The sequence below is a fragment of the Podarcis raffonei genome, chromosome 9 (genome assembly GCF_027172205.1).
Source record: "Podarcis raffonei isolate rPodRaf1 chromosome 9, rPodRaf1.pri, whole genome shotgun sequence".
NCBI classification, from domain to species: domain Eukaryota; kingdom Metazoa; phylum Chordata; class Lepidosauria; order Squamata; family Lacertidae; genus Podarcis; species Podarcis raffonei.
Window position 1 is genome coordinate 70,359,848 of NC_070610.1, and position 14,250 is coordinate 70,374,097.

Below are 14,250 nucleotides of genomic sequence, written 5' to 3' on the forward strand. Positions count from 1 at the left end.
AAAAGTGATTTACATCTAAGTCTTTCCAGTGTCTTATGCTGCCTGCTTTTCTGCTGGCATCCAAAACCCAGATCAAACAATGAACAAATGTTTCAGCAAATGCCAGCCAGGAGGTTGCTGGCATCGATTGCACGCAGAAATAGTGTCAGCCGCTTGTGTTTGTTATCAATGTTCCCATTCATCTGAAACAGGTTAGAGGTTTGGTTTTTTTGCCCATTGACTCTGATTTCCCCCAGCTTGAATTTCTGGATATCTGAGCAGACCCTCCACTCACAACACACACTTTCAGTCATGTGATGCAGTTTGCCCAGCTATTTAAAAACAGCTGGGGGGGGGGTCTTCCTGGCTGAGTCCTTTAAAAAGGCAGCTGCCTTGACTTCTTTCGCTGAGTCACAGAGCTGAGAATAGAGGGAAGAGAGCCTCGCTGCCTTTATTCACTGGCTGGACCCCAGCAAGACGGCATCATGGAGTGTGTGAGTCCTGGATTGTTGCTGTTAGGACAACAGGCTGTTGCTGCTGAGGTTGCAAGACGTGCTACTGTAACTGAGCAGGGCTGGAGAGCTAAGGGGCATTAATAAGTAGCCGGTCAGAGGCAGTAATGGTTCTGAATACCAGTTATTGGAAACTGTAGGAAGGGAGAGGGCTCTTGTAATCAGGTCCTGGTTGCAGATTTCCCACGGGCGTTTGGTTGGCCACTGTAAGAATAGGATGGTAGGTAGATTAGATGGGTCCTTGGCCTCATCTAACAGGTTCTCCTGATGTTCTTGGGTTGTTCTCTTTGGAGAAAAGTTAGCCTGTTTCCTGATAACTGTTGTGCGCAACTTGCATTTCTTCTTGTTTCTGGTTTCTTAAGTGAAAGTTCTTGGTGCTTTGTCAGCAGGACTGATCTCTGTTGATGATGCTGTGCCACTGATATCACACACACACACACACACACACACACACACACACACACACACAGCTTTCTAAAAAAGATTGGTGTTCTTGTCCTAAAGAGCTTCTTATTTCAGGAGAGACAAAGGTAACTGAAGAGATGAATGCATGCAACAACAACAACAAAAAGACTTTTTTGCATGATCAAAGGGGATGTGAGCCAAGGTTTTAAGTAAGGACCACACAGAATAAATGGGATTTCTAAAACCCAGTGTGTAAATTCACCATACTGAACGATGCTCCTTAGCATTAAAATTTCACAGTGAATCTGGTGGCTTCCTTCTCACAGGATAAAAGGTAAAGGGACCCCTGACCATCAGGTCCAGTCGCAGACGACTCTGGGGTTGCGGCGCTCATCTGGCTTTATTGGCCGAGGGAGCCGGCGTACATCTTCCGGGTCATGTGGCCAGCATGACTCTGGTGAACCAGAGCAGCGCAGGGAAATGCAGTTTACCTTCCCGCCAGAGTGGTACCTACTTACCTACTTGCACTTTTGACGTGCTTTCAAACTGCTAAGTTGTCAGGAGCAGGGACTGAACAATGGGAGCTCACCCCATCGTGGGGATTCGAACCACCAACCTTCTGATCTGCAAACCCTAGGCTCTGTGGTTTAACCCACAGATCTAACTCTAAACACATTTAGGGTTCTGATTTGGACTGAAGGAGTGGTGCTGGGGAAACTAGCAACTTAGTGCTGAATTGGAACAAATGCTGGATAGCTCCGTCGGTTAGAGCATGGTGCTGATCATGCCAAGGTCTCAGGTTTGATCCCCATTCGGGACAGGTGCGTGTTCCTGCATTGCAGGATGACTAGATGACCCCCAGGGTCCCTTCCAACTCTGATTCTATGATTCCTATGGAATGGCAGTCATGCTTTCTGCAAATTGCCATTTGTTCCAATTTATCACCAAAGAGCGGTTTTTATAGGGGGCAATGGCAAAACCGCTTGGATCTGTGCTTGCTAGGCATGGGGCAAGCCAAAGTGTGGACAAGCCCTGTCTATTCCTACCTGGCTTAGCTGTTGCTGCTTCCTTGGTCCTGTACAGTCATACCTCGGGTTACAGACGCTTCAAGCTGTGTGTTTTTTCGGCGGGTTACAGACCGCCGAAACCCGGAAGTACCGGAATGGGTTACTTCCGGGTTTCGGTGGTCTCACATGCACAGAAGCGCTAAATCGCACTTTGCTCATGCACAGAAGCGCTGAATTGAAACCCGCACATGTGCAGACACGCTGCTGTGGGTTGCAGACGCGCATCCCGCACGGATCACGTTCGCAACCCGAGTGTCCACTGTATTCTCATTTCCATTTTCTCAGGGACTGCATGCATTGGTGGCTCGTTCAAGAGGGACTGGCTGTGGAATCTGAACACAAATTTTAACTGCCACGGCGATCACTTGTTTGGGGGCTTGAAGGCTTGTTTTTAGAGATAGCTGGACAAAGAGGATTGATCCAGTTGTAGGTAGCCAAGGCCATCTTGGTTTGGAGAGACCTGTTACACAAAAATCCCTGGAGGCCTTTGCCCACCTGGCCTGGGACGCCTCGGACTGACTCCAGCTGCAAAATCTGAGGCTGCTGAACTGACTTGGGGTAATGCTTAGAGGGGTTTGGGGGGGGGAGGTTGTTGCTTGTTTTTTATATTAATTTTTTGTATCTTAACTTTAGATCTTATGTTGGTAGTTCGAGCTCACCCAGCTGTGGGAGAGATTCTTGTGCTGCGGAGGGTTGGAACAGAAGGCTTGCCATATGTCTGGAATTTCCAGGACATAGCCAGGATTCGGTAGTCAGAAACAGTGTCAGGGCGGAAATAGCTGCAATGTCCAGGGAAATCTGGACATTTGGCAACCCATGTTGGAAGTGTAGATTTTGGTGGATTTCATTAAAAACAGCTCAAAAACAACTACTTCTTTTGAGATAAAATTCAACAACTTTGTGTCCGAATTTTCACTTTTTTAAATATGGCAACCCAATAATAGAGGAACCTGGGGGTCCCTTCCAACTTAACATTTCTATGATTCTATGTGGAAAGTGTTTAATTTTGAAGTTTTATTTATTGTTTATGACTACTGTAATTATGACACAGGTGGCGCTGTAGGTTAAACCTCACAGCCTAGGGCTTGCCGATCAGAAGGTTGGCGGTTTGAATCCCCGCGACGGGGTGAGCTCCTGTTGCTCGGTCCCAGCTCCTGCCAAACTAGCAGTTTGAAAGCACATCAAAGTGCAAGTAGATAAATAGGTATTGCTCCGGCGGGAAGGTAAACGGCGTTTCCGTGCGCTGCTCTGGTTCTCCAGAAGTGGCTTAGTCATGCTGGTCACATGACCCGGAAGCTGTACGCCGGCTCCCTCGGCCAATAAAGCGAGATGAGCGCCGCAACCCCAGAGTCGGTCACGACTGGACCTAATGGTCAGGGTCCCTTTACCTTTACCTTACTTATTCTTACAGAAACTGCTCTGTCGTCATTTGGTAGTATGTGCTACACACACAAACCTTTACTGTAATTATGCTTTCCCCCCCCCCCACGTTGTAAGCCGCCTTGCTCATGGCTTTAACTATGGAAAGGTAGAATACAAATAAAATTATGCATTTATGGGGGGTGTCCTTAAGTTCTCACAGTGGCTGGTTGGCTGGAGGACAGAGAAGGGTGTGTGGCCCACCATGGCACTGTGCAAATTATGATGGTTGCTCCACCCACTTCAGCCTCTGTCCCCACCCACCACTCGCATGTGGCCCCTAGAAAGTTACCAAGAAGTAAATGTGGCCCTCAAGCTTAAAGAGGTTCCTATTTATTGTCTATTTATTTATTGCTGGTTTGCTTCCTTTTGTCCTGTCTTGTAGCAACTGGGAAGTCTGCTCCTCCATGATCCATACTTTCTTTTCTTTTTTAAAAAGATTTCAAAGATCTTTATTGAAACTTAACATATATACCTAATAACCAAAATTCCCATTGATTCCCTCACATAAAATATCTAAATTACAACAGCGGCATAATTATACACTTAATTATAAACCTCCCCTCTACTTCCCTACACAGCAATTCGACTTCTTTATATTTCTTTCTACCTTTCCCCCCTTGCATTCTATAATAAATTATTTTTGTTAAATTCTGATTTTTCCTTCTTTCTTTATTGGTTTTGTTATTGCTTACATTTTTTTAGTCTAAGCCTATTAACGTGTCATTTTTAGAAGAATATTTTGACATATAATCTTCAAATTATTTCCACTCCATTCTTAACTTTTGATTTGATTGATATCTTATAATTGAAGTTAATTTTGCCAATTGTAGATACTCACTTAATTTACAAATCCTTTGTTGGTGTATCCTCAGATTTCCATTTAGTAGCAATCACTACCCTGGCAGCTGTTGTTGCATATAAAAAGATTGGGTTTTTTTCATATGTGGCATGTCTTTACTAATACATGAGGAACTTAAGAAAATGCTTAAAAAAAAAAAACACCTTGATAAACCCCCCCGAAGCTTATCTGTTAGGCTTGGTGGGCAAAGACATGATCCATACTTTCAATTTGGTTTTCTTGGTTTAATTTCCACTCCTCTTTCTCCAGGGCCGTCTTACCCATAGGCACTAGGGGTGCAGGGCACCCGGGCACTGGGCTCTCAGGGGCGCCAGGCTGAGAGTTTGGGGCCCGAGAGCTGAGTCCGGGGAAGAGCCCACCCACTGGTCGGAGCGTTGCGATGGGCTCTTCTGCTGCGGGCGGCTCTGCGCCGCGAGTTCGGGGGCAACGAAGCCAATGAGACGCTGAGGCAACCAGCTGGCTCTGCTCTCCTGTGCACCTGGGACTGGGCAACCTGGGGCTGGTGGTGGCGCCGGGCAGATCTTTTCACCCCGGCGCCACATATGCTTAAGACAGCCCTGCCTTTCTCTCCTGAATCTCAAATAAGTCTTTCTCCTCCTGCTGCAGGGACTGGTTGCTACTCATCTGAAACTTCAGCATGGAGAGACGGTTGAGGTGAAGGGGAAGATCTTGCCCGATTGCAAAGAGTAAGTTGAGAAGAAGGGGAAAGTGTCTCCAAGTAATACTGGGACTTGTGGGGCTTTTGCTCCTGCTTGTGGTGGGCTGAGGAACCTTAGGTTACAGGAGCCAAGTGGGGTCCTCCACACCTCTTACATACGGCCCTCGGAAGCCTGCCCAGAAGAGAACGCAGCCCTACCTTACAAGGTTGTTGTGACTTTAAAAAAATAATTTTATTAGTTTTTTTAAACATATCATTTCCAACCATCATATAACATAACTTCTTATCTTATGCAATGTTTTAGACTTCCTTCAACACCTCTGATGATTTTCCGTTCTTTATCACTTATTCTGCATTTTTTAATTTATCTATTACTCTTAATTATCATCAACTAATAATTCTCCTCAAAGTCTTTCTTGAAATATTTCACACAGTCCTCCTTACAAAACTTTTTGCAGTCCTCCTAGCGTAATCTGTTCATTACTATTACTTTTCAAATAGTTCGTATATTTACTCCAGTCTTCTAAGAATCTCTGGTCCCGCAGGTTTTGAATCCTTCCTGTTAATTTATCCAATTCTGCATAGTCCATCAATTTCATCTGCCATTCTTCTTTTGTCGGTAATTCTTCTTGCTTCCATTTTTGTTGTGACTTATTGAAGGGGGAATGTGGGGCTGGGCATTGGCATGAGTTATGTACCATACGTGTCATGGGAAAGCATGATTTAGGCTCCATCATTTCACCTCATCTCACAGGCTTCAGGGAATCCGATCCCGCCCCCAGTGGCAGCCAGTAAGCAGACAAACAAGAGGAAATCTTACCAAGTACCGTATTTTCTGGCGTATAAGATGACTGGGCGTATAAGACGACCCCCAACTTTTCCAGTTAAAATATAGAGTTTGGGATATACTCGCCATATAAGACTACCCCTCTTCCAACGCACACCAAATAAAATTTTTAAAAACCAGGCTCCAGTCCGGCTCGGAAATCCACTCCACTTCCCAGTGGCCAGGGGGCGTGGCATGGCTGGATCTGTTTAAACAGAGGAGCAAGCCGGAGGGCTTCCTCTTTGGCTCACTTCCTCAATTGCTAGGACGTCACTGAACTTCGCTCGGTTATTGCTTTTTTTGAACCTGCTGAAGCATTTTGAGGGGATTTTTTACTGCTTTTGTTGAGCCGCTCTCGTGGAATTTGCTTGGGACGTAGAACAGCTGACAGGTGCCATTTCAACCCAGGGTGGCTGGGGAAAAAGCCTTTATTGGATGCCCCGATCAATTGGCAGTGGGTGAGTCCATCGCTGTGTGTGGGGAGCAGGGCATTTAAGGGGAGTGCTGCCTCAACTGCCGCTCTTGCTTTACAACTTTGCCACCCTCATGGCGAAAAAGCTTCCAGGTTCTGGGGCCAATTTTCAAGCGTATTTCTGCTTCATCTAGAGAGCTTGGTGTCCTCTGATTTAATTTGCTGTTTTATCCTTTGGTGGGGAGTTGCTGCAGGAGATGCTGCTGTAGCCGGCGTATAAGACGATCCCTGACTTTTGAGAAGATTTTCCTGGGTTAAAAAGTAGTCTTATACGCCAGAAAATACAGTAATTTATTCCATAGATCACAGAGACGAAGGAATGCAGCCTCCCTAAAATAATGGCATTGCTCCAAATAAAGTCCAACCCCCTCCATCCCTCCTATTCTACGTCGCCCTTATAATGGCTAATCTGAGATTTCTGCTTCTGAGCCTTCTGTTCTACTACCCTTAATGCTCGCCTGGTCCTGGGAGGGGGAGAATCAGGAATGCTCTCCAAAGACACTGAGTCTGTTAGTTGTGTCTCCTCTGGTGTTTTTTCTTCCTGCTGTCCCTCTTTCAATATTTCCCATCTTCTCCCCTCTGCAGCCTCTGAACTATGACCTTCTGCAAACCACTGTTCTAGATCTATACTGTCCTCTTGTTCTTGGGAAGGTTCAGGAGAAGGTCCCCACCATTCCTCCTCAGTCCACCCCCTGACATCATCAGTCTACCTGCAGCTCGAGACATATAATGGCTGCAGAATACTCTGCAACAATGAGTGGTCTAACCTGGTTTTTTATTTTAATTTTAAAATTGAAGTGTTTTCATGGAGCCCAAATCACACAGAAGATATTCTGGCTAGCAGGTGTCTATGCCTAGTATAGGGGGCTGCATAGCAGTTGCTGCTTCTTTGAAAATCCAGTAAGCTACTCACACATGTGTTTCTTCTGAACATAGGTGTGTCAGTTGGAACTTATAATATGGTTTAGCTTTGTAGATTGCATAAAGGTTGTCATAACTTAAATATGACATGAGATTCTCTCTCTCTCTCTCTCTCTCTCTCTCTCTCTCTCTCTCACACACACACACACACACACACTTTTATTAAATTTTCTTTTTTGCAATTTAAAATACTCATTTTAACATCCTTAAAATATCAATGACTTCCCTTCTTCTTTTTCCATGGTTTATTTTGCATATCATAAATCCCTGCATATTTTACAAAAACTAAACCATTCAGTATTCCATCATTTCATCCATCAAAACTTATTTACACTGTTGAATTTATCTTAATGCTGCCAGCGTTTTCAGGGGTACACATCCCCCCCATATATTCAATAAATGTTTTTGCAGTCTTCTCTAGACGTATGTTCTTCTTGTTCTCTTATTCTATCTGTTAAGTCTGCGAGCTGCGCATATTCTGTCAGCTTAAGTTGCCATTCTTCTTTAGTTGGGGCCTTGCTCGTTTTCCATTTTTAAATATGACATGAGATTCTCCATCACAAACCTGACTTGACGTTCGTACAAGCCTCATACCAGCCTCATCTCAAAACGTGCCCTGAAGATATTCAGGGGAGCATCGTGAGTTCCTCACGCCTTGTATAAAGGTCAATGCATGTACATCAAGTTGCCAAGTAGAGTCTATTCCAGGCATAGGCACACTCAGCCCTCTAGATGTTTTGGGACTACAATTCCCATCACCCAGTGCAGTCAAAGCTCACAAGGGTGAGTTTCATTCAAACAATTAATTTGCAAAATGGTTGAGCTGGGCAGGAACTCTGGGGGAAAGACAACAAGAGCTACTAGAATTGCTCATCTCAAGCACCCCTCCATTCCCTACTAAGATGTATTAGCAAGAAATATTATAAATACACGAAGTTCAGTTGGTGGGCTCTCCTAGGTCCCAAGGAATCGGCAAACACCTTAAGGACAGATCTATTCTGTCTTCCACCCCCACCTCAATTTCTTAACTTGCTATTAGTGTGGGTTCCCTGGCAAAATTGTCAGGCCCATGCCAGGCTTTGAAAATAGGGATTCTGTCCCTCTCCAGCTCAAGGGGTGTACACGTGGTAGGATTTGCTGCCTGCTTAAATTGTAATTTTACTGTCTGAAACGGCATGCATGGATTCTGCAATTTTCACTTTGTGTAATAAACTGAGCTTTCTTTGTTGATTTCCCTCTCAACAATCTTAAGGGTAAAGCTATTGGATTGTCTCTCTAAAAATTACTGGGTGACCTGTCTGGCATTTCAGGGGTCTTTAGGATTGCCAGCCCAGAATAAAACAACGTTATTGGATGTCAGGGGTTTTATTTAGGCAGGAATAGAGGCAAACACATATTAGTAAACAGACACATGTTATAGCGCTAGCAAAAGACCCCAAAGCTCTTGTTGGGGTGCGTGTGTGTGTGGACACGTGAGTGCTTGTCATGCATGTGAATTCAGACACATACAGCAACAGTTCTGTCTGCCATTCTTTCCAAGATTTGTTGTGAATCTGGGCCAAGACTGCGACAACATCGCCCTTCACTTCAACCCGCGTTTTGACTGCAAGGGGGATGTGAACACCATCGTCTGCAACTCTAAGGAAAATGGGGAATGGGGAGAAGAGCAGAGAGAAAGCGACTTCCCTTTTGAGCAGGATGGCAAAGTTCAGGTGAGGGCTTAGCAGTGTATACCAAATGCACTTACTGAAGATGTGCAGAAAAATGCATATATTGGTGATGTTCAGCTTATTTTTTCAATGCTGTGTTTGTGATGTTCTGTTATATTTTATTATGTCATTGCTATTTATCGTTTGTGAGCTGCTTTGAGATTCATTTGAATGAAGAGTGGCATAGAAATAAAATCTGCTCATCCACTCCAATGGAGGCGAGTGGAGCAGGCAGGCAGGCTTTCCTGGGATTCCTGGCTCAATAATAATAATAATAATAATAATAATAATAATATATTTATTATTTATACCCCACCCGTCTGGCTGGCTTTCCTCAGCCACTCTGGGCAGCTCCCAACAGAATATTAAAAACACAATAAAACATCCAACATTGAAAACTTCCCTAAACTTCCCTGAACATGCAAGAAGGCAGTATGTTGAGGTGTTGAAGATGCCAATGGACACTCTCTGGACAGCCACTTGCACTGTCTACAAAACGACTGCCATTCCCCTTTGGGGCATGTTTAAAAAAAAAGGTGTCTCCCACACTGGTCATGATTCTTTCTTTTGCTTCTTGCAGCTTTCCTTCACCTTTCTTCCGGGTGAGATCAAGGTGCTTCTGGCAGAGGGCCACGAAATCTCCTTCCTCAACCGGCTGGGCCTGAAGACCATTGAGTACATTGCGGTGGAAGGAGACTTCAAGATCCGAGTCCTCAAATTCCCCTAATCTAGTCCTCCGTCCCCGTCACCTTGTTACATAGCTGAACAAAACTCAGTTGTGTTCTTCCAAAAAAAGTATGCCGCTTAACATGGTTCTATTTTATAACTTGGATGGGGAAACCTTTCTCACCCAAAGTGTTGCATTCCCTCCTGGGCGACCTCCCAGTGCATCAAGAAACATCTCCATGGTAAAAGATGAATAAATTTTGGGACAGTCAACTGTGTAAGATATCCCGTTCTTCCACTCGCAGATGGTTGGAGTGTTGTAAGGTAGTAAAATCCTGGCTGGGGCTGAAGGGAGTTGCAGACCTAAATATTTGGAGAGCACCACTTTGGTATCAACTGGTGTAGGGTGGGCTTCAGGACAGAGCAGAGTTTGCTCAGAATCACCTTAAGGTTCTGGCTCTAGGTGAGGCTGGGAAGTGAGAGGCCCAAAACTTTAGAGAGCAGCTGTGGACATTGTGGACATTGCTGAGCTTAGATGTAAGGCAAAAATTTCTATATGTCAACACAAAAGCTGAGGGCTCTCATCACTTTGCGGTGGGGGGAGAAACCATGAGAGTTGCAGTCTTCCCAACCTGTCCCCCGCTTCATCCATGTAGACGGTAAAATGAGGTTTCCTTGGACTCAAAAGGTTTTTGAACACTTGTGCTTGTTTGAGTGATGAGCCCGAAGCAAGAGGAATGTAGCTGCTCCACCCTTCTTGGTTTTCACAAATCCTGATCAGTGGAAACAGCTGGGAACGTTCTCTCTCTGGCCAAGGAATCTCAAAGCAGCAGATGATCCTAGTGGGAACAGGAAACAGTTTCACTCTTTTATATATCTGCAGGGTTGCAATAGGCATTGGCCACACAGTACAAGTGTTACTTTCCTTTTTAAATTCAGGCAGGGAGCTGTGTTGGCCTGATGCAGTTGAAATAAATAAATAAAAAATGTCCAGTAGCACCTTATAGAGTAGGGTTACCAGACGTCCCTGGTTCCCGGTGACAGTCCCCGGATTTTCAAATCTGTCCCTGGACAAATTCCATCCCTGGAATGTCCCCAGATTTGCAAATCTGTCCTGGAAAACGTGGCAGCGGCAGCCTCAGCAGCCCGGAGCCAGCCTGGTAGCGCAGTTGGCTCTGGCTGGCTTCAGGAGCAGCTCGCTGCCGTGACACCCGCTATTTTTCCTCGCTGGAAGTCCCCATATGATGTGTCTTGTGCACAACACATCATATGGGGACTTCCAGAGAGGAAAAATGGCAGGCGCCACGGCAGCAGGGAATGAGCAGCTCCTGAAGCTAGCCAGAGTCAACTATGCTACCAGGATGGCTCCGGGCTGCTGACTGCCACTGCCGCACCACTGTCAAAGGGGAACTGGGGACGTCCGGCGGTACAGATCTCCTGCCCCCTTCCCCCTTTGTTTTGACTGATCAGGGGAGGCTCGGGAGTCATGGCCGGCCAGCTGTTGCCCAGTTTTTTTAAAAAACCTCTGCATTTATGTTTCACAGGGTGTGAAAGAAGGTGCCTTGCACCTTGCCTGAAAGAGAAACCGTGTTCCTTCTGCCCCTCCTGGGCAACAGCCGCCTGCCTGTGACTCCTGAGCCTCCCCCAAACAAAGGGGGAAGGGGGCAGGAGATCGGGGAAGGCTTGGGAGTCATGGGCGGGCAGTGCACCATTGCCCCTTTTAAAAAAAATAAAACCTCTGTGGATTTATGTTTCACAGGGTGCGAAGAAGGGCTCTGCACCTTTATACAGTATGCATGTGTGTCTTTTGCCTCACCATCCCCACTACTGACTCCCTGTTGCTACTCAGCTTCAAAAAAATGAAAGAAAAAGTGTCCCTGGATTCATTGAAAAAAAAATCTGGTAACCATATTATAGAGACCAACTAAGTTTGTTCTGGGTATAAGCTTTTGTGTGCATGCACACTTCTTCTGAAGAAGGGACGCGGGTGGAGCTGTGGTCTAAACCAGTGAGCCTCTTGGGCTTGCTGATCAGAAGGTCGGCAGTTCGAATCCCCGCGATGGGGTGAGCTCGTTGTTTGGTCCCAGCTCCTGCCAACTTAGCAGTTCAAAAGCACAAAGTGCAAGTAGATAAATAGGTACCACTCTGGCGGGAAGGTAAATGGCGTTTCCATACGCTGCTCTGGTTTCGCCAGAAGAGGCTTAGTCATGCTGGCCACATGACCCGGAAAAACTGTCTGAGGACAAATGCCAGCTCCCTTGGCCTGTAAAGCAAGATAAGCGCCACAATCCCAGAGTTGTCTGTGACTGGACTTAACTGTCAGGGGTCCTTTACCTTTTAAAGGTGCTACTGGACAATTTTTCAAATTTATTTCCTTTTAATGTCACTGTTACCTGGGAACTCTTTGTACCTTACCGTGGGTGAAACAATGCATAGCGCAATCTCCCCCTACTAGATTTTACTAGCCCTGATGGAGGGCGTAATAGGGTCAGGTGTCCTAGAAACATCTAGCTTAGAGCAACCACTAAGTACTGATAACCCAAATCCTGCAAAATTAACCCACCTCTTTTCTGCAGCAGTGATTCTTTGCCACACTATGCTCCACATAATTTCTCCTATACTAACTTGCCAATCTTTTCCTTCTCTATATTGACGTACCAATTGGCTTTCGAGAACTCGGGTTCCTGCTCTGTACGGTCACTGGTATTGCTAAAGAAGCATTTCAGTTGGCCTTCTCTCCATGGAAGTTTTGAGTCTCACAGGTGGGAAAATGAAACACCACCGCCCATTTCTGGCACCTTCTTCCCCCTCCCCGCCTGTTTTGCAAGCACAACCAACCAGAATCCCAGCACCAAACAGCTAAGCGCTGTCTCTGAAATGCTACATCCATTTATATCACGTAAGAGCTTGACAGTGGACTTGAGCAGTATCAGCCACAGCGATCTGCAGTGACGGTTGCAAGCTTGCATTTGTTACTCACGCAGGTGTGCCTTGGGAAACCTACCTGTTGTTGTTTAGTCATTTAGTCGTGTCCGACTCTTCGTAACCCCATGGACCAGAGCACACCAGGCACTTCTGTCTTCCATTGCCTCCTGCAGTTTAGTCAAACTCATGCTGGTAGCTTCTAGAACACTGTCCAACCATATCGTCCTCTGTCGCCCCCTTCTCCTTGGGCCCTCCATCTTTCCCAGCATCAGGGTCTCTTCCAGGGAGTCTTCTCTTCTCATGAGGTGGCCAAAGTATTGGAGCCTCAGCTTCACGAAACCTACCTACTCAAGGCAATCTGCATATCCATCCACAGACAGGTGGGTCTACTTCCAATACTTGTAGCATGGGAAAGGGTTCCTGCTCTTCCAGAGAGGTAGGAAATGGCTCTGTGCCATCCCACCTTGCTGTGGGGGTCATAGGGTTGCTTTGTGACACTTGTGTACACTTGCCTAGTGACCAGGGGATCTGGGGTGCATCTACAGGTGTGCATGTTTGCTATGGAGACAAGCCAGTGCACCTGTAGCATTTGTCTGTTGTGTGGTGCTATTCCAGGAGATCATTAGGACTGCCTGTGGTGGAAACAACAACTTGAGACAGGCCTGCAAGAATCCTGGGTAACTTTTTGATGATGTGGTGGGGAGTTGTTGAGTGGTGGTTTTCATGCAGGTTAAATTCTTGGCATCTCCTGGTAGGGTTGGGAAGACTCCTGTCTGAACCCCCCCCCCCCATTGCTGCTGCTAGTCAATTTAGATCAGGGATTGGCAAGGTTTACCTTGCCTGGGCCGGTTCACTCCAGTGGAGATCGCTCCATGGGCCGGATTGCGCGTGCATGCCCGTGATTTTTGGCATCTGCGCAGACACGGTTTCCGGTGCCGCAGAAGCGAGTCCCTGCACTGCACTGCGCTGGTTTAGCACAGCGCGCAGGGACTCACCAAGCAGGTGGCTCAGTACGGGGGCCAGTCAAATGACCCCCACGGGCTGCTTGTGGCCCATGGGCCTTAGGTTGCCTACCCCTGATGTACACCATAGTTCACTGAACCAATTGGGGGGTCGCAGTTGAAATGTTCCTCCCATGTTTAACAAAGGCTTGTGCACATAGACATCCAGTGCATCAGAGAGAGGTTCTGGCTTCTTCCCACTGCATATATATATATATATATATATATATACACACACACATTTATATATATGCGCAATGCACACACACACACACACACACACACACACATATATATATATATATATATGCAGTGGGAAGGGATGCGGGTGGCGCTGTGGGTAAAACCTCAGCGCCTAGGACTTGCTGATCGCATGGTCGGCGGTTCGAATCCCCGCGGCGGGGTGTACTCCCGTCGTTTGGTCCCAGCGCCTGCCAACCTAGCAGTTCGAAAGCACCCCTGGGTGCAAGTAGATAAATAGGGACCGCTTACTAGCGGGAAGGTAAACGGCGTTCCGTGTGCTGCGCTGGCTCGCCAGATGCAGCTTGTCACGCTGGCCACGTGACCCGGAAGTGTCTTCGGACAGCGCTGGCTCCCGGCCTATAGAGTGAGATGAGCACACAACCCTAGAGTCTGTCAAGACTGGCCCGTACGGGCAGGGGTACCTTTACCTTTTACCTTTATATGCGCAATGAATGTTTGTTTGGCTACTTTACAAGGAGACAAGGACACCAAGACTCTTCTAAATGCAGGATGAGCTACAACAGAATAGTTGCACAATGCAGAGCCCCCGTGGGTGCTTTAAGCAGAGAGGTGGGGTTGAGGATC

At 46.5% G+C, this 14,250-nt stretch overlaps 1 protein-coding gene across 1 annotated transcript; it reads left to right on the forward strand.

Annotated features, from left to right (window-relative positions):
- Positions 1–347: 347 nt before the first annotated feature.
- LOC128421484 (16 kDa beta-galactoside-binding lectin-like) lies at positions 348–9,769 on the forward strand. Its single transcript, XM_053404370.1, has 4 exons — positions 348–473; positions 4,851–4,930; positions 8,662–8,833; positions 9,411–9,769. Exons 1-4 carry the CDS (start codon positions 465–467, stop codon positions 9,555–9,557), a joined length of 408 nt encoding a protein of 135 aa, XP_053260345.1. The 5' UTR covers positions 348–464; the 3' UTR covers positions 9,558–9,769.
- Positions 9,770–14,250: the final 4,481 nt, after the last annotated feature.